This window comes from Mastomys coucha, unplaced genomic scaffold, assembly GCF_008632895.1.
Source record: "Mastomys coucha isolate ucsf_1 unplaced genomic scaffold, UCSF_Mcou_1 pScaffold4, whole genome shotgun sequence".
NCBI lineage: Eukaryota > Metazoa > Chordata > Mammalia > Rodentia > Muridae > Mastomys > Mastomys coucha.
Window position 1 is genome coordinate 22,979,529 of NW_022196910.1, and position 18,308 is coordinate 22,997,836.

General features: G+C 41.5%; 1 protein-coding gene and 1 long non-coding RNA gene across 2 annotated transcripts in view; one reads left to right on the top strand and one right to left on the bottom strand.

Moving 5' to 3' along the window:
• Window positions 1-8,714, bottom strand: part of Cradd (CASP2 and RIPK1 domain containing adaptor with death domain) — a 161,874-nt gene extending 153,160 nt beyond the window's left edge. The window contains exons 1-2 of the mRNA XM_031349066.1: window positions 8,501-8,714; window positions 6,533-6,836 (exon numbers count right to left, since the gene is read on the bottom strand). Of these exons, the coding sequence (XP_031204926.1) occupies window positions 6,533-6,830 (298 nt within the window). The 5' untranslated portion in view covers window positions 6,831-6,836; window positions 8,501-8,714. The remainder of the gene's footprint in view (window positions 1-6,532; window positions 6,837-8,500) is intronic.
• On the top strand, window positions 7,459-15,621 carry LOC116075745. Its single transcript, XR_004112704.1, has 3 exons — window positions 7,459-8,104; window positions 11,102-11,178; window positions 15,397-15,621. It is a non-coding gene; the product is annotated as an uncharacterized LOC116075745 (long non-coding RNA).
• Window positions 15,622-18,308: the final 2,687 nt, after the last annotated feature.

Consider the following 18,308-nt stretch of genomic DNA (forward strand, 5'->3'; position numbering starts at 1 on the left):
AAAAAAAAAAAAAAAAAAAGAGTATTAAATGCATTTGAAAGTGAAATGGAGCCATCCATCCCTGCTGGGGCAGGGCCTGTCACATGGCTTGCCATTCCTAGAAAGAGTGGCAATTAGCTGCCAGCAGATGCATTATTTCATCAGGCCCATAAATACTCATAAAAGTCTTCAGCCTCGCCTTACATCAGCCCTGCAGAAGCTGGGGGAAGCCTCTGATAAGATACAGCCCTGGACTATTATGACTCCCTGTTAGATGATTAAAATTAGCGTTAATAAAAATAAAATATTTTAAGACCATCTCAAACCACTATACTTAAAAATCTTGAACATTTTACTCTTAAACATAGAAAAAAAAAAAACCCTACATTAGTGAAATGTTTAAAAAGCCTCTTTCAGCTATTAACACCACAACATAATACAATTCTATTTCAGATCCAGTGGGGAGCCAAAACAACTGTGAGGCAGGGAAGGTCCTAAATCAAGAGCTGGTAGGCTAGGATTCCAGGCTCAGCAATAAATTACATCAACTAGCTGTGTGATGATGAGCAAGCTGACTTAATCTCCCAGGCCTCCGTTTTCACAGAGAAAAAGAATATGATGTGTAGGTCCCACCCGGCTCCATCTTGGCGGCATCTTGCTGAGCATCGAGATAATTGCAAAGGCCGTGTTTAAACAAAAAGTTACAAACTCCATAATGCTACAGATAAACTTAACCAGTTCCGGTCCTCCCGCCATGGCCTCTGCTCAAATGCCTGGAGACAACACCAGCTTGGAAAGCAACACTCAACTCCAACAGAGCAATGCTGGGTGGCAGCATTGCAGGAGCCTGTGAGAAGGACCCCAAGCCCGTGACAAGGTAAAGCTCCTGGACAGCATCGTCTGAGCTACGCGGGTCCTTCCTTTTCTAAACCACACGGCCCAGGGAGCGAATCCCCCCTTGTCTCTGCCACCCTCTGTATGTAGGAAAACACATGGGGGGAGAGGCAGCAACCCAGCTAAACACTGTTGGGATCCCATTGCCTGACAGGGTTGAAGCGTGCCACTTCTATCCTTATCTGAACTGCTGCAGAAGTAAAAGGGAAGTGCCTTCTCATCGTGGGCTTCGCTATTCTCTCATCCGAGTCCTAGATGATCTACATTCCTCTTAAGGACCACACAAGGTCTCAAATACAGTGGGAAGTGCAGCAGGTTGTAACTGAGTCACTGAGCCTGCGTGTAATTTATCCCTGCAAGGGAAGCCTCTTACCTAATTCTGTCTACTCAGAAGACTCTGTCCCAGGAGTGAGGTCAACACATCAGAGAGGCTTTCTAAGGCTTACCTGCCCACCCTCACCACCACACACAAGCAATAGTAACTTATTCATTAGCTTTCTGCCCCTACCCTTGATCCTCCTTCAGGAGAACAAAGTGAACCCCATGTCCATGATTCTGTTTACTGTTAAAGCTCCAGGACCTGACCGCTAACACTAGGTCAACACCCACTACACATCTGAAAGAATGAAGGAAGGAATACCTTCTGTTATCTGAGGTTAGACTTAATCCCCAGGAAGTATATGATAATCAAGCCGGAGATACCAGAGGGAACAATCTCACTGTCTGAATATAGAGCCTAGGCTGGATAAACTGAGATCAGTGCAACAGTTATCTCATGGGGCAAGCTTTGGTGTATGGCCGGACTGGAAGAGACTATAAGAAGAATCCTGAGTCAGAAATTCAATAAACTTATGGCAATGTGTAATGCAGCTGTCATGAGAGCTCAGTTAACTTCAAACACACCCAAGCATATACCTCAGAGCCAAAATGTACCTCTTAGGAGAGAGACCAGCTGATGCAGCTCATCAGCAGGGTCACTCAAGGCCAGCTCATAAGGGACAGGCTGGGCCTGGAGCCTCTGGGCAGAGAAGGAACGGGCAAGCCAGCCCTGTGTATTGCACCAGTGAGGACGGCCAGGCAATCAAGGACATCCTGTCCGTTGGGATGACCCACTGAAGGTCAGGCGAGGCTGAAACAAGGGCTAGCCTCACGGCAGCCACTGAACTAGGCTGAGGTAGGAAGCATCTGATGCTGGGCGGGAAGCAGAGCTGTGCCTCACTCCTGCGGGTGGCTAGGCATATACACAACTCAGGAATCCTGTTCGGAAAGGAGAGAAAAGCAAAGCCCAATCCAAAGGCAAGGCAATGGGGAAAGGCGAGGCTACCGGAAGACTGTTAAGAATGGATCGTGGCAGAGCTGCAGCCCAGACAGCCAGGCCAGAGCAAACAAGCCGGAACAGAGAGTCCTGTGGCCCTTGAGCTGCTCCACCATGCCTGACTCGGAGTCCCATCAGATACCGTGGCCAGGACTTCAGAGAAAGCTCCTTTCTCAAGCCAGATGAACTCGGGCACCACAAAGAGCTCCGGCTCAGAAGGGCCCACGAGGCTGGGAAGCCAGGCCACCAGTCACAAGCTGCCTTCACCACACCCAGCGCGGTCCAGTCTCCTAAAGTGACCCAGCAGGAACCCAGAGAAGACTTCCAGCTGATCTAATGTCTGGTGTGTGACCTTGGTCACAGCGGCGTGCAGCCAAGTGTCCCTTCCGCTGTGCCAAGGTGGATTAAGTCATTTTATCAGCAGAATTCTTCCTTTAAAAGGTAAGAGTCCTTGTGGGGTGAGGAAGACGCAAACCAAATATGCACTCAACGACTCAGGCTTTTACACTTTGATATTTTAAAACTGGAATTAGGAGACCTAAGAAAGTTCTGAGGTATAATCAGAAGATTTGGGTAGTTTTTGTCCTTTTCTGTCTGGGGATTGGTTGAGACATGGGAGTTAGAGGTATAGTGACTGAGACACAACTCAGTTTTACTCTAAATCACTTACATTCAGCATATATACAAAAAGCAAATAACTAATAATACCAAAGTATCTGCAGCAGCTCAAACTGTAAAAATGAAACACAGAAATCAATACACAACAAGGGGAAAACCAAGAGCCTGCCAGAGGAAGCAAAAACTGTAGTAAAAATAAAATTAGTTCGTTCCTGAGAAAGGACCGGCCGCATGGCTAAGCGAAGGGCACCCCTCACTTCTTCCCAAGGCTTCCCGACCACTGGGCACCAAGCCAGTCCATGAACATCCACAACCAACATAAGCAAAAAGCGAGAAAAGGTTACTGTGTGCGCACCTCACAAACATCCTCGGTCGAAAAACCAAGATGCCTTTGCAGAAACACAAGTGTGCTACACAGTTCTGACACGGTGTCAGAGGAACACGGAGGTCCCAGAAAACAGGACTCTGGGTTTGTTTGCTTTTTTTCCAGAGACATTAAGCTGGAAGGCATTTCAGCTCTGACGCTGGTCCATGGCTTTAAGCCTTCCCTCTTCCCCCAACCCCCTAGAAGAACCCAAAAAACACCCACACAGGCTTCCACTTCACCAAACCTCAACCTGATTTCAAAATCATATTTTCATGAAATTAAATATTTAAGGCCTGAAATAACAGAAAACAGTTAGGCTTCTACTTCTTTAAAATATTTAACTTCTATAATCACCCCCCCAAAACACCATATATATAACATTATAATATTATATAGTATATAGTATATGATGTATAACATAGTATATGATATAATACATTACATATAATTTATAGATATACACATTTACCACTAGACCCTAAGGCTTAATAGATTTTCAATAATCTCCTTTAATCCCAGCACTTGGGAGACAGAGGCAGGCGGATTTCTGAGTTTGAGGCCAGCTTGGTCTACAGAGTGAGTTCCAGGACAGCCAGGGCTACACAGAGAAACCCTGTCTTGAAAAACCAAACCCCCCAAAAAATAGATTTTCAATAATCAATAAGGACTATTAAAGAGACTCTTGTGAGCTAGAAAACTACCAGTGAAGAAGAGAATAACTGACAAACCTCGAATTCAGGGCTTATTAGTAAGAATTAGAAATGACAGGGTTCTCAAAGGCAATTGTAATGTCACTTTTTTTTTCCTTATAAAGGAAGAGTTTACTTGGGAGCTTGCTTACAGTTCTAGAGGGCTAGAATCCATGACCATCATGACGAGGAGCCTGGTAGCAGACAGGTAGGCATGGCACTGCCACAGTCCAAAAACACACATATACGCAAGCACCAGCCAAAGGGCGCGCGCGCGCTAACCCTACACATGGAGCATGAGCATCACTCTTAAAGCAAGCATGAGGAAGGTGTTGACTTTATTATTAGTCTGCACCTTACTTGTATTTTCAGTATTACTTTAAATAGTCAATATTTAACTTCAGTCTTACTTTAAGGTGGGTTTATGTCACCAAGAAATCGATAAATCAAAGCCCCACGTAGGAATTTTTTCACTAGCAGAGTTAATTATAAAAAAAAAAAACCCAAACAATTCACAACACTCACTTTTTGTGTTGTGAGGCAAGTCAGCTTTCCATTTAACCCTTCCACGGAGTTGACAACTCTTGGGGAAAACCTACTTTTCTAAGCAAATATACAGAAAGGTTCAATTTTTTTTTTTTTTTTTTTTTTTTTTTTTTTTTTTTTTTTACTTCTGTTATAAAGCTGCTCTTGGGGCTGGAGAGCAGGCTCAGCAGTTAGAAGCACTGGCTGCTCTTGCAGACCACCGGGTTTCCTTGCCTTTCAAGTGACAGCTCACAACCATCTACAAGTCCAGTTCCAAGGCTCCAGGCCAAGGCTTCTCCTACCTCCATGCTCACATGCATGCGCCCACACATACACGCAAATAAAGCACTCGTGCATGTAAGATAAATAACTAGATTTAAAAATGCCTTTTCCCTCATCTTCTCTTTAACTTTTACAATTGCTTCAGGATATCTTAATTCTCTCTTGCTCTCTGAATAAAACCTGAAGAAGTGAGAGTGAGAGTCACATGACAATTCATGACAATATTTATATAACCCAAAATAATCACCTAATTAAACTAAACATTTTGAGAGTGGAAAGCTTGCAGCTCTTTTGTCATTCCCAACTGCATGCAGCCAGGAGAACCTTCTACGTGAATACCAGAAAGGCACAACTCATTGATGTTACCTCCCCAACTCTGTGTTATATATCTGCTTGTAATAGTATGGTAGAAATGTCAGGGATATTTGGCCCTGGTTTTGTTCAGACACATGGAATATGTCATTTTCTAAGGACAACCCAAGCTGAAAATTCTAGAGGTCCTCATTCTCATGGTTTCAAAAAAACATCTAATTTGGACAAGCTAGTAGGAATAAAGATATTTTTAGATTTTTCCACGGAATGTTTACCAGGTCTTTCTAAATTAACTGGCTATCCCATTCTGGTCAAATATTCAGATATATGTCATTAATTTTTTTAAAAAAGAAGTAATTATGATAACATATGTGTTCTCAAAAGCATTTAAAATATAAGACCCATAGTCTTATGTTTAAATTACTTATAATAGTAATTTTCTGGTAGCATTTGATTTTTTTTTTTTTAACCAATTACAGTCATTTGGAAGTTGGGAGTTGAAAAGGGTTTCAATATGTAGCTCTGGCTATCCCAGAACTCACTATGTAGACCAGGCTGGACTCACAGAGATCCACCTGCCTCTGCCTCCATAAAGGCAAGCACCAATGCCGCCGCCACCACCACCCCCTCCCCGACCCCCGGCTCTGTTACAGTCATTTTTAAAAAACAGTAACAATAAATTCTGGAGACCACTGACTTGGTCCCATATCTATACTAAAAACCAGAAAATGTTGAATTCTTAACTCTGGAAATCTACTGATTTGGTCTGAATCACTTGGCTTATATTATTAAAAATAATCTTTGCAAGAAGTAGTAAGTATGGGAGGCATTGAAGAGAAATGCACTTTATACCGCAGCTCCTTCCTCTCTCAAGCACCAAGCTGTTTCTTTTCAGATCACAGCTTCCAGTTCCCCTGGAAAAATCAAAATAAGATTCTAACCTCCCCCCGGCCAAATTACTGCCCTTACAAAATAAAATTCCCCGGGTGTCTGCACAAAGCTGAATTTTAAAGGGCCACTTTTACACCAACAGCCTTTAAAAAGAAACTAAGGCGGGCTTCAAAATAATCCCCTTGGCCTCAGAGGCGGGCTGCAGGGACAGGTGCAGGGCATGCCTTCCTAGAGGCTGTCTCCCATGATCTGACCTCCTCCAGCTGGCAGCTTGGCACCCCACAAATCAGTTATCAGTAGGCCAAAGCCTGCGTTCCCATCCTGCGCTTTCCAAACAGTCCCTGTTGCCAAAGGGCTCAGATTGACCTGGCGCTCTGATGAGAACATGCCTCCCAAGTGACTTGCCAAATTTCCCTGGAAGCATGTCTAAATTGTACTCTGAGCTCCCTCCTTAACCTCTCGGGCTCACAGTTCCGCTTTCCCTTCCTCCCTTGAGTTTCCTAACACCGCCTCCTCATCTCCACCCCCAACACCATGCCCTCTCCGTCCAAATGGTTGCCCATGTTCACGACCTTGGTCCCTCCTAAAATACCAACGTCCAATCCTTTGGGCACGGTTACAATTCCAGAGCTGTTCTGAAATGATCTCTTCAAGGCCTACCTGCAGGCAGTTCAGCTGTGGCTTCCTCTCTGGCCTTCTCCAGCTTCTCTCTTACCCAGGGAAATTCCTGGAGGGAATCTAGGAAGGTGTCAAAGGCTTTGGGGCCCCTGGAAGGCAGGATGTCCAGCAGCAGCATTGTCTTCCGGAGGCCTGTGGTTTGAGCTTTGATTTCTTGAATGTGGTTTTCTGTCAAAATTCCTTCCTGGTAAAGGTACTGAAGAACCAGGCCTTCCACCAGTACCTCTGCACCCAGCTCCAGCCGCAGGGAGCGGAGCACTTGCTTGTCTCTGGCGTCCATTTCTCCCTGCAAAGAGCCAAAGTCAGCACTTCGGTTTCAAGAATGCTGAAGGACCCCTAAAGACAGTGTTGCTGCAAAGTCATCCATGAGCGCCTCAAAATCAGTCAGGTCTTTAGATCTTAAGAGAGTGCTGACAGCCTTATTACAATGAAACCCGATGTCTAAAAACTGTTCTTATTTTGGGCTTGTACCACAGTAAAAGCCGATTTTAAGCTCTACTAAATACAAAACAAACAAACAAACAAACAGACTTTATATATTTATGTTCATTTAAGAAAATACTAGTAGTGATATATTATTTTGAAATATACAGTTAATATGTTTGGAGTTATTTAAAATTTATATTGAGAAAAATGTATATATTTTCAGTATTGCTGTAGACAAGCATCTACATAAGCCTGTTAAATTGTTGTTTTATATCAAACAACTTTTATAATGCTCATTTTTATTGTTATAATATTTTATAAATTTTAAAGAATATGACAAAAAAAGATATTGTAAGTATTGAACGGGGGTCTCTGGGAGGAATTGGGGTACAAAAGGGAAACAAGAATGTGATTTAATTCTATTCACTTAAAGTACGTTTTTGAATGTTAACAAATTCAGATAAATTGAAATCATTTTAACTTTTCTCATCATAATTCAATAAAACTTAAAAAAAAGAAAGAAAGAAAATAGATTTAAAAAAAAGAGAGAGTGCTGAGCCATGGTGTTTCCTAAGGGGCTATTAAGCCAAACCACAGATATTTCAAACACTTCCCAGCATAATGAACAGCACTAATTATGGATCTGTTTCTACCTCTGCTTTTCAGGATAATGGGGTCCTATTTCAATTCCTTATGCAGTAAGAGATCCGACAGAAAGCAGACCTGATCCCTTACTTGAAATGCAATCCCTAAGGATTATAGATTTATTAATCTATTTATTTATATTATTATATAAAATTAAATGCCAGAGAATAGTGGATTTCAATATTGCTTTGCCAGAGTTCGTCCATTACCCACACTGCAGAAACTGCTAAAAGGACCAGGGGCATTTATAGATCCTGACTAGCAGTAGAAGCCTGGACGAAAGAAGTTTAAGGATCTTTCTTACAAAGAGAAAGGGTCTCTACAGGACCAGCACCTTCAAGAAAATAAGTGTTTGTGTGCCTTTAACGATAAGCCTCACAAGAATTCGGAATGGGGGTCGCAATAAGGCCGTGAGCAAGCATGGGACATTTCATAAGCTCAGGTCGCTAGTGTGCTGAAAGGTGGCTTGCGGTGCCAGTGGAGGTAAGGGGAGCAAGGGTGGCAGGCGGGCAGACGGGCGGAGCTTCTGACACCTTCAGCCCACACAAGCTGGATATCCGATCCCAGCATCGCTCACGATCCCCTGCAAAGTCGGGAGGGTGCAGGTGAGGAGGGCGTGTGCGACCATATTTGGGCAGCGTGTTTCCATCTGGAACTTGTAAAAAGTTCCCTGTCTCGGCAGCTGAAAGCCTTAGTTGTGGCACAAACAGGAAGAGCTACCAGCGATTTTCACGGTAAATAAAACCGCAGACAGTCCTCACGGAGGAAACTGATCCCCAGCACTGCCACCGGAACCCTGGCCCAGCCCCGGGAGAGCCGCGCAAGGGCGATGTCGCCACAGGGCGGGATTGCGAGAGAAGGTGGAGTCATGTTACTTACGTCTGCGACCACGTATCGTTAAAAAAAATAAATAAATAAAACTACAGCCGGAATCCACACTGATAAAGAACATAGACCATAAACACCATCTTTGTTGAGGGCAAAAGTCCTAGACAGGAAGTATTGAAACCATCTTTGTTGAAGGCAAGAGCAGGAAGTGCTCTAGCCATCTTTGTTGAGGGCACAAGAGGTCGGGTTGAAGCTTTCTCTGCCATGTTTGCTGTGGGCAAAAGAGGCAAATTCTCCTAGATTAAAAAAAAAGAGAGAGTGGTATCTAAGGCACAAAAAAAAAAAAAAAAAAAAAAAAAGAATCTAAGGCAGTTGTTCTCAACCTTCCTAACGCTTTGATCTTTTAATATAGTTCCTCATATGATGTCCCCCAACTATAAAATTATTTTTGTTGCTACTTCATAACTAATTTTCCTACCGTTATAAATCGTAATGTAAACATCTGTGTTTCCTGATGATCTTACACTACCCCTGTGAAAGGGTTGTTGGAGAGCCACAGGTTGATAAACAATGATCTAAGTTATCTAAGTGAAAGAGTAAATGAATTGTTGAATCTTAACACAAAAACTCCATGAGAGCCTGACATATAATAAGTTAGCCAAAAGTTAATCTAGCAGTTAAGCCCTGAGTTCAACTCCCATTAATATACATCTACTTGAACAAATTACTTTATAAAATAAAGCCATTAATAAACTCATTAATTAATTGGATGATACATAACAAAAAGGATGTATGTGCTAAAAAATATATTGTTGACAATAGAAAAAGAATATTTCTACCAGTGCCTCTAGTTGAAGATAAAATATCTATAAACACATCAGTGAACAGTTCTAAGTCTCCTTCTTCAAAGCCTTCCAATTGTGAGTGCAACTTACCCTGCTAACATACTCCAGGGGTTCTACGGAGGCACTGGCTGTCTTACTGGCAGGATTTTTATATAGGTGGTAGGAATTCGTTTCAGCATTTCAAATACTTGCAGTCTATAGAATCAGGAAAGTCAACTGTGTCATCCAAAATCTCACAGCCAATACAAAGTAAAACCTAAGTTCTAACCAAGTCCCTCTGATTTCATGGTCTTTGCAGTATACCACACAACCATGTATGATTGACTCTATTGTTCTAATGGCAGTCAAAATATTACTAGTGAATCACCCAACTGCCACCTCCTTGCTCATTCTTAAGCCAAACAGAAGCTCCCTCATAATCTTTAGCTCTAGAATCATTGTTCTTTAAAGACAAAAAGAAAGGGTGCATAGCTGTAAACAACAGCTTCTGTGATCATCCAAATAAGTATGAGTATAGAGATAAATCTCTTGTGCACTGTATAAAAACATTCACCTGTCAATAAAAATCTGATTGGCCAATGAGCTTAGGCAGGAAATTAAAAGGTGGGACATCCAGCAGAGAGAGAGAGGCTGGGATAGAGACAGGTGGGAGATTGGCCACAGAGTGCTAGTGGAGACAGAAGCAAAAACCTGAGGACCAGGTAACCAGTCACGTAGCAGAACTTAGAATAGAATAATGGAGTAATTGACTTATGAGCTAATATTCCTTATGAGCTGAGGAACAGGCAAAGCTAACGACCTAGGTATTTGTAAGTAGGTTTGAGTCTCAGAATCTTTATTTCAGTAGCAGGGGCCGGGAGATAAAAACAAAATCATACTGAAAATACACAACTATGGGAAGAGGAGAATTAAACCTTTAGCCCAGAGGAGGGAGTCCTCCTACTTTGTCGGATATTTGTCACACTGTGAACCCCAAGATTTCTTTATATACTGAAAAAAAAAAAACCTGTTTCTAGTTGTGGTGTGGCTCAGCCCTTGGCACATACCTTCAGTCCCTCTGGCTAGAATATAGACAGGTCCTTACTCCCAAACAATGCAGGTAAAGTCTGTTTGTAAAAGGAAGAACCCATGTTTGAAAGTGATGTCTAATTGAGTGGCAGACAAAGTGACAAATCAGAGAAAGATTTGACAGAATTGAATATGCCCAAACCTCACAAGAAGAGAGAGGAAAGGGAAGATATTTGGGGGCAGTGCAGAAGGAGAGAGGACAGTTCTACCTGGACAGTTTTACAGAGACAGTTTGCAGAGAGAGAACAAGCCAGACGCAGGTAAATATAGAACAAGCCAGAAAATGAGAAGGAGACAAAAGATTGAAACAGATTGCCAGAGTTAATTCAAGGCCAAGCACAGCAACCAGTCAGAGGCTGAGAGAGAAGACAATTTGAGTCAGTCAGCTTGGAGAGGTGTTTGAGCCAGAAGAGCTGAGTTGAACCACCCAATTGGAGTTCAGAAAGAGCTACAAAGGATGAGCCTATTCATCAGTATGCTTCAGAGGCTAAAACATTTTAGGCCTAGATAAGATTTTATGGAGCCTAGAAGCTTTCAGGACTAGGCCTAGGTTAGCACACTGAGGCAGTAAGCCTCCAAGATGACAATTACATCAGCCGAATAAAAGATGCTTTTACACTGTATTCAGTAGTGGGGATTGAACCTATATCCTCACAGATACCAGGAAAGCACCCTACCACTGAGCTATAGTACCAAGCCTTCTTTTTTAATTCTTTTTTTTCTGTTTATTTTGAGACAGGGGCTTACTAAGTTGCTTACATTGGCTTAGAACTTGTGGTTATCCTGCTTCAGCCTCCCCGGTAGACAAAATTACAGGTGAGTGCTACTATTCCTCGCCCTCCTAAATTCTTGAATAAAAAAAATTACACACATTTAACAGAGAAGAAGAAAGGAAAGAAAGAAAAGAGACATGAACAAGGTAAGAAAAACTGAACAAGATGACAAGTTACCACCTTAAACAAGTAATCAAGGTTAAAGATCACCAGTAAACTTCTGGATGAGGCACACTGTAGTCACAGAAGCCTGCTTGAGCCTGGCACTCTGAGAAATAAGGGCAGGAGAATTATGAAGTCCAGGGGCTATCCTAGGCTACGCAGAGAGTCTCAAAATAACAACCAAAAGTTCTATAGGTACCACGTGCGTTGATGTGATAAGAAAGGTGTATCCCCTCAAGAACATTGCTGCCAAAATTTGTAACCTCAATTATTATAGAAAAAAAAAAAAACCCCTCACAAATTCAAATTGAGAAAAAAAAATTCTGCTGAGTACCTGACAAAATTTTTAAGAGTGTCAAGGTCAAGAGGGACCAAGAACTAGAAACTATCATAGACTGAAGAAGACTAAAAATTGTAAGAATTAAGGAAGGGAAGGAGCAAGAGCAGGGAGATTGGAAACTGGAGATGTGTAAAGTGTGTGAAGGACCACAGTTTAAAGGGATTGTCAACAGTCACAAAAGACCAAAAAGTTCTGTGCCTGAGTCACAACTCTATTGAGGTTTTATCTTTTATTATCTGCTATAATGCTAAGTACTGGCCCCCAAGATCTGGAATCTGCATGTAAATCCGGGGACCTTGCTCCCATGTTAATTCTGATTGGTAAATAAAGATGCCAACAGTGAATAGCTGCACAGAAGAGATATAGGTGGGGATGAGGCTTCAGGCTTGGTAGAAGGAGGACCACAAGGTGGGAAAGAGAAGAAGGGAAGCCACCATGGAAGAAGAATGTGCAGAAGGAAGAAGGAGAGCTGCCATGGGCTAAAGACCAGGAGAATGTGGCCCAGAGGGCTGGCTGCCCAATTGGGTTAAGAGCAGCCCAGATGACACATAGTAAATAGTAAGTGATAATGTGGGTTATCAAGAGGAAAGCAGATTCTAACAACATGGAGGGTAGGCAGCTGCCCAGCTACTGTGCTGCCTAAGGCTATGGAAAATTTTAAGCATGGCCTTCTGGTCTGGGCCAGTGCCCTGAGCTGACCTTGGGCACAAACTCTGCAGCCTGTTCCACAACACTCAGAAGAAGCTCCACTCCCAGGCACTCTAACATGCCCAGGATCACATGATCCCAAGATCCCAAGAGCTTAGTCATACCAGGATCTCAGGGTCCCAGAGGCAGCTTGACTTCCAGGAGCTCTGAAACAACCAGGATCTCAGGATCACAGGATCCTAGAATCACAGGATCACAGAGACAGCTGAACTCTGAGGAGTTCTGATACAACCAGGATCACAGGAAGGACAGGCCCCAGTCAGACACAGTGAGGGCAGGTAGCAGTAGAGATAATCACATGGTAGGAGGCAAGTGTAAGAACATAAGCAACAGAAACCAAGGTTACTTGGCATCATCAGAACCCAATTCTTCCACCATAGCAAGTCTTAGATACACCATCACACTGGAAAAGAAAGATTCAGATCTAAAATCACTTCTCAAGATGATGATAGAGGACATTAAGAAGAACATAAATAGCTCCCTTAAAGAAATACAGGAGAATACAGGTAAACAGCTAAAAGCTCTTAAAGAGGAAATACAAAAATCCCTTAAAGAATTACAGGAAAGCACAACCAAACAGGTGAAGAAATTGAACAAAACCATCCAAGATCTAAAAATGGAAATAGAAACAATAAAGAAATCACAAAGGGAGACAACCCTGGAGATAGAAAACCTAGGAAAGAGATCAGGAGTCATAGATGTAAGCATCACCAACAGAATACAAGAGATAGAAGAGAGAATCTCAGGCACAGAAGATACCATAGAAAACATTGACACAACATCCAGGAAATCGAGAACACAATGAGAAGATGAAACTAAGGATAACAGATATAAAAGAGAGTGAAGATTCCCAACTTAAAGAGCCAGTAAATATCTTCAACAAAATTATAGAAGAAAACTTCCATAAAGAAACAGCCTAAAGAAAGAGATGCCCGTAAACATAAAAGAAGCCAACAGAACTCCAAATAGACTGGATCATAAAAGAAATTCCTCCCTTCACATAATAGTCAAAAACACCAAATGCAAAAAACTAAGAAAATATTAAAAACAGTAAGGAAAAAAGGTCAAGTAACATATAAAGGCAGACCTATCAGAATTACACCAGACTTCTCACCAGAGACTATGAAAGCTAGAAGATCCTGGACAGATGTCATACAGACCCTAAGAGAACACAAATGCCAGCCCAGGCTACTATACCCAACAAAATTCTCAATTATCGTAGACTGAAAAAAAACAAGATATTCTATGAAAAAAAAAAAAAATTTACACAATATCTTTCCATAAATCCAGCCCTACAAAGGTTAATAAATGGAAAACACCAACACAAGAAGGGAAACTATACCCTAGAAAAAGCAAGAAAATAATCTTTCAACACACCCAAAAGAAGATAGCCACACAAACATAATTCCATCTCTAACAACAAAAATGACAGGGAGTGACAATCACTTTTCCTTAATATCTTTTAACATCAACAGACTCAATTACCCTATAAAAAGATATAGACTAACAGACTGGTTATATAAACAGGACCCAGCATTTTGCTGCAAACAAGGAAATGCACCTCAGTGACAAAGACAGACACTACCTCAAAGTAAAAGGTTGGAAAACAATTTTCCAAGCAAATGGTCCCAAGAAATAAGCTGGAGTAGGCATTCTAATATCAAATAAAATAAACTTTCAACCAAAAGTTATCAAAAAAGATAAGGAAGGGTACTTTGTACTGGTCAAAGGAAAAATCTACCAAGAAGAACTCTCAATTCTGAACATCTATGCTCCAAATGCAAGGGCACCCACATTCATAAAAGAAACTTTACTAAAGCTCAAAGCACACAATCGCACCCCACACAATAATAATGGGAGACTTCAACACTCCACACTCAGCAATGGACAGATCATGGAAACAGAAACTAAAGAGAGACATGGTGAAACCAACAGAAGTTATGAACCAAATGGATCTAACATATATTTATAGAACATTTCATCCTAAAACAAAAGAATAGACCTTCATCTCAGGAACTCATGGTACCTTCTCCAAAACTGACCATATAATTGGCTACAAAACAGCTCTTAACAAGTACAAGAAGATTGAAATAATCCTATGCACCCTATCAGATCACCATGGACTAAGGCTGGTCTTAAATACCAACAAAAACAATGGGAAGCACACATATATATGGAAGCTGAACAATGCTCTACTCAATGAAAACTTGGTCAAGGAAGGAAGGAAGGAAGGAAGAAAGAAAGAAAGAAAGAAAGAAAGAAAGAAAGAAAGAAAGAAAGAAAGAAAGAAAGAAAGAGAAGCCTTTTTAGAATTTAATGAAAATGAAGACACATCATACCAAAACTCATGGGATACAATGAAAGCAGTGGTAAAAGGAAAACTCATAGCTCTAAGTGCCTCCAAAAAGAAACTAGAGAGAGCTTACACTAGCAGCTTTACAGAACACCTGAAAGCTCTAGAACAAAAAGAAGCAAATATGCCCAAGAAGAATAGAAGACAGGAAATAATCAAACTCAGGGCTGAAATCAACCAAGTAGAAACAAAAAGAACTATACAAAGAATCAACAAAACCAGGAGCTTTGAGAAAATCGACAAGATAGATAAACCCTTAGCCAGACTAACCAGAAGGCACAGAGAGAGTATCCAAATTAATAAAATCAGAAATGAAAGGGAGACATAACAATGAAATATATCTTAAAATAATTACCCTGTCTGTTGAATATTAACAGTTGAAAATATAAAAATCATGCTTTATAAACATCATGGATATATTATTGATAAGTTTTCTCGCTGTGCATGAAATTAGCATTTTCTTAATGTTTAACTTCAAAGAGTTTTTGTTATTTTGAAATCTTTAAAATATAGTTAATGATAAAATAATTTCTCTCCTAGAAACACTGATAATCTTTTCTAAGTAAACTGATTGTTTGACACTGTATACCGATATATAATGTGTATTAAATATTCTCTCCCTATGTCAGGTAGTATCATATAAAGGCTTTTGAATACATTTCTTAATAATTCATTGTACTCTTTTCCCCAATGTTAAGTGGGCTGAATCAGACCTTGCTTTGCCACAGCTGGTAGCCCACCTAGGGTAGAGTCTATTGTCCTGCTACACCTGCAGCTTCCTGAAAGGAGCCACCACCTGCTGAGCAGCTGAGCTTGCTTTCCTGAGGAGATCCTGGCAAAGCAAAGAGATCCTGGAAATGTGGGGGATGGGTTCCCCCTTTTTATATTCAGAACCCAGGATTAAAGATTGAGCCTTGATCAGAGAACTTTGTCTTGGCTCATTATTTCCCTCACTGTCCTTCACATCCATCCCCAGCTTTCCTGTCAGGAACCCAGTAACCCATGGCTGCTGGCAGCTACAGGTGGCATCTGAATGAGGGACCTGAATACAGAAAGGCCGACTGAGGGACACTGTCTTGGTAGAGAATATGCATTTCATATTGTAAAGACTTGTTCTCAATGTCCTTAGTTTCTACCTGTACCACAAAATGGTGTTAATTCTCAAGGACTTATACTTACTTAATCAATTATTGCAAATGGATACTCATATTTCTGATTTTAGAAAAATAAAATATGCATATGTGACTATAAGAATTGAGCAAACAGGGACACCTCAGAAAAATACCAAGGAGCAAGGAATGTCCACTAAGCTTAAAGACAGAGCTTTAGAAGGGTTTACCGAGAAAACATCAGTCCCCAGGAGATGCCCTAATTGTGGGGAGTAATGCCGGGTTCCAGGAAACATCCTCAGTAAGGGGTGGATTCCCCCCCACCCCTCCTACGTGCTATCGGTATCTCCCCCTCACCTGGGGCACAGAGGTCAAAGAGAACAAAAGACAATGGGCTCTACCAATGAGAGATAACCAACTTGTGCTGTATACCTACTGAAAGGTATAAAAAGTGTGCTTTTGTTCCTGGGGGTCGCCTTTGCTCAGAATGCAGGATGACCCCAGTATACTGGCTCAATAAAAACCTCATGCAATTTGCAGTGATCTCCCTCCTAATTCTTCTCAAGTGGGGCACCCACACTTAATTTAACACAATTATGAAGATAGCAAAAATCTTTATCAGCCAGCTGAGTTAACTTGGGATGTAGTTTTCACTCTTACCAGAGAAGTAACAGTTTTCTGTTAATTCTCAAAGCCACCTCCCCCGCCCTGGGAGATCAGATCTTGGGGCTGATCATTACTAATTTGCAATTGAATTGAGTACCTAGGATATCCCCACAGACAACCTTAATCCTGTTTGCTCTTAAATTTTGATTTTGTATTTCAAGCAAATCGTTTTCCTTTGTACAGGCTTGCCTTCAGCAAAGCTCAGTTAATGAGTTATTCATCGCTATGAAGAAATGCATTGAGTACATATTGTGGCTTTGGTCTGAAAAAGGTGTGCTATGAGGGCCAGCAGCCAAAGACAGGACACTGATGATTCTATGACTCTTATCAACCTAAGACAGAGGCATGAGCCAAGAGGCCATGTTTGTTCTAATAAACACAAACAAGCTGCATGTGTTCTCTGGGAAGGGTCAGAAAGAGTATAGACATTCAGACCACAAGCCAGATGCAGCTACCAGCCACCATAATTCCCAAGCAGGACCATGGAGCATAAGTAAATCGTATGCCACAGTCCAACTATTTATTTATTTATTTATTTATTTATTTATTTATTTATTTATTTTTGTGTGTGTGTGTGGTTTTTTTTGTTGTTGTTTTTTTTGTTTTTGGTTTTGGTTTTTTTTGTGAGACAGGGTTTCTCTGTATAGCCCTGGCTGTACTGGAACTCACTTTGTAGACCAGGATATCCTCAAATTCAGAAATCTGCCTGCCTCTGCCTCCTAAGTGCTGGGATTAAAGGCATGTGCCACCACTGCCAACTAATATTTAATAAATAAAAAGGAAGGAACTGTGCCCTTCCCCCAGCCTTGAGTAGGGGTGAATCAGACCTTGCTTTGCCACAGTTGGCTAGCCCACCTAGGGTAGAGTCTTTCTACCTAAATAAGGTCTATTGTCCTGCCACAGGACAGCTTCCTGTGGCACCACCACAGCTTCCTACTAGGAGCCACCACTTGCTGAGTAGCTGACCTTGTCTTCCTGCTGAGATCCTGGAAAAGTGGGGGATGCATCTCCTCCTTTTTAAATTCAGACCCCGGGATTAAAGATTGAGCCTTGATCAGAGAACTTTGTCTTGGCTCCTCATTTTTCTCACCATCCTTCCCATCCATCCCTAGCCTTCCTTTCAAGAACCCAGTAACCCATGACTGCTGGCAGCGACAATTCATTTTTAATATTTTATGCTTTTTTTCCTATTCTTAATCCCCAAAGAATATTAAATATATTTTTTAAAGATTTATTTATTATTATAAATAAGTACATGGTTGCTGTCTTCAGACACATCAGAGGAGGGTGTCAGATTTCATTAGGGGTGGTTGTGAGCCACCATGTGGTTGCTGGGATTTGAACTCAGGAACTTCAGAAGAGCAGTCACTGCTCTTACCACCCGCTGAGCCATCTCACCAGCCCAAGTTTTGAAACAACTTAGTATTCAACATTAGATATAGGATCCTCACTTATGAGTAGTATTAAATATTCATTAATGATATTTTTTAGGGTATGAAAGGGTATGAATATAAAAGTTGAACAATTTTTTATGTATTATTTAATTCTCAAAATACTCAATATTATTAATATGTTTTGAAAGACCCCCAGAACTGGGGAGATCCTTACTCAAGTCTCGGGATGACGCAACCACCCAATGACTCATGAGAGACCGAACTTGCTGCAATCACATGAGGTTTATTGGGGATACCGGTACCGGGTTGATCTCATGACCTTGCTGTCCAGAGTTCGACACCAGGGTCGATCTCGTGACCATGCTGGGCAGAGTCGACGCCGATCACAAGAAGTGTGGGATATTTAAGGGAACATCCACAGGCTGGGGGTGGGGAGAGGGT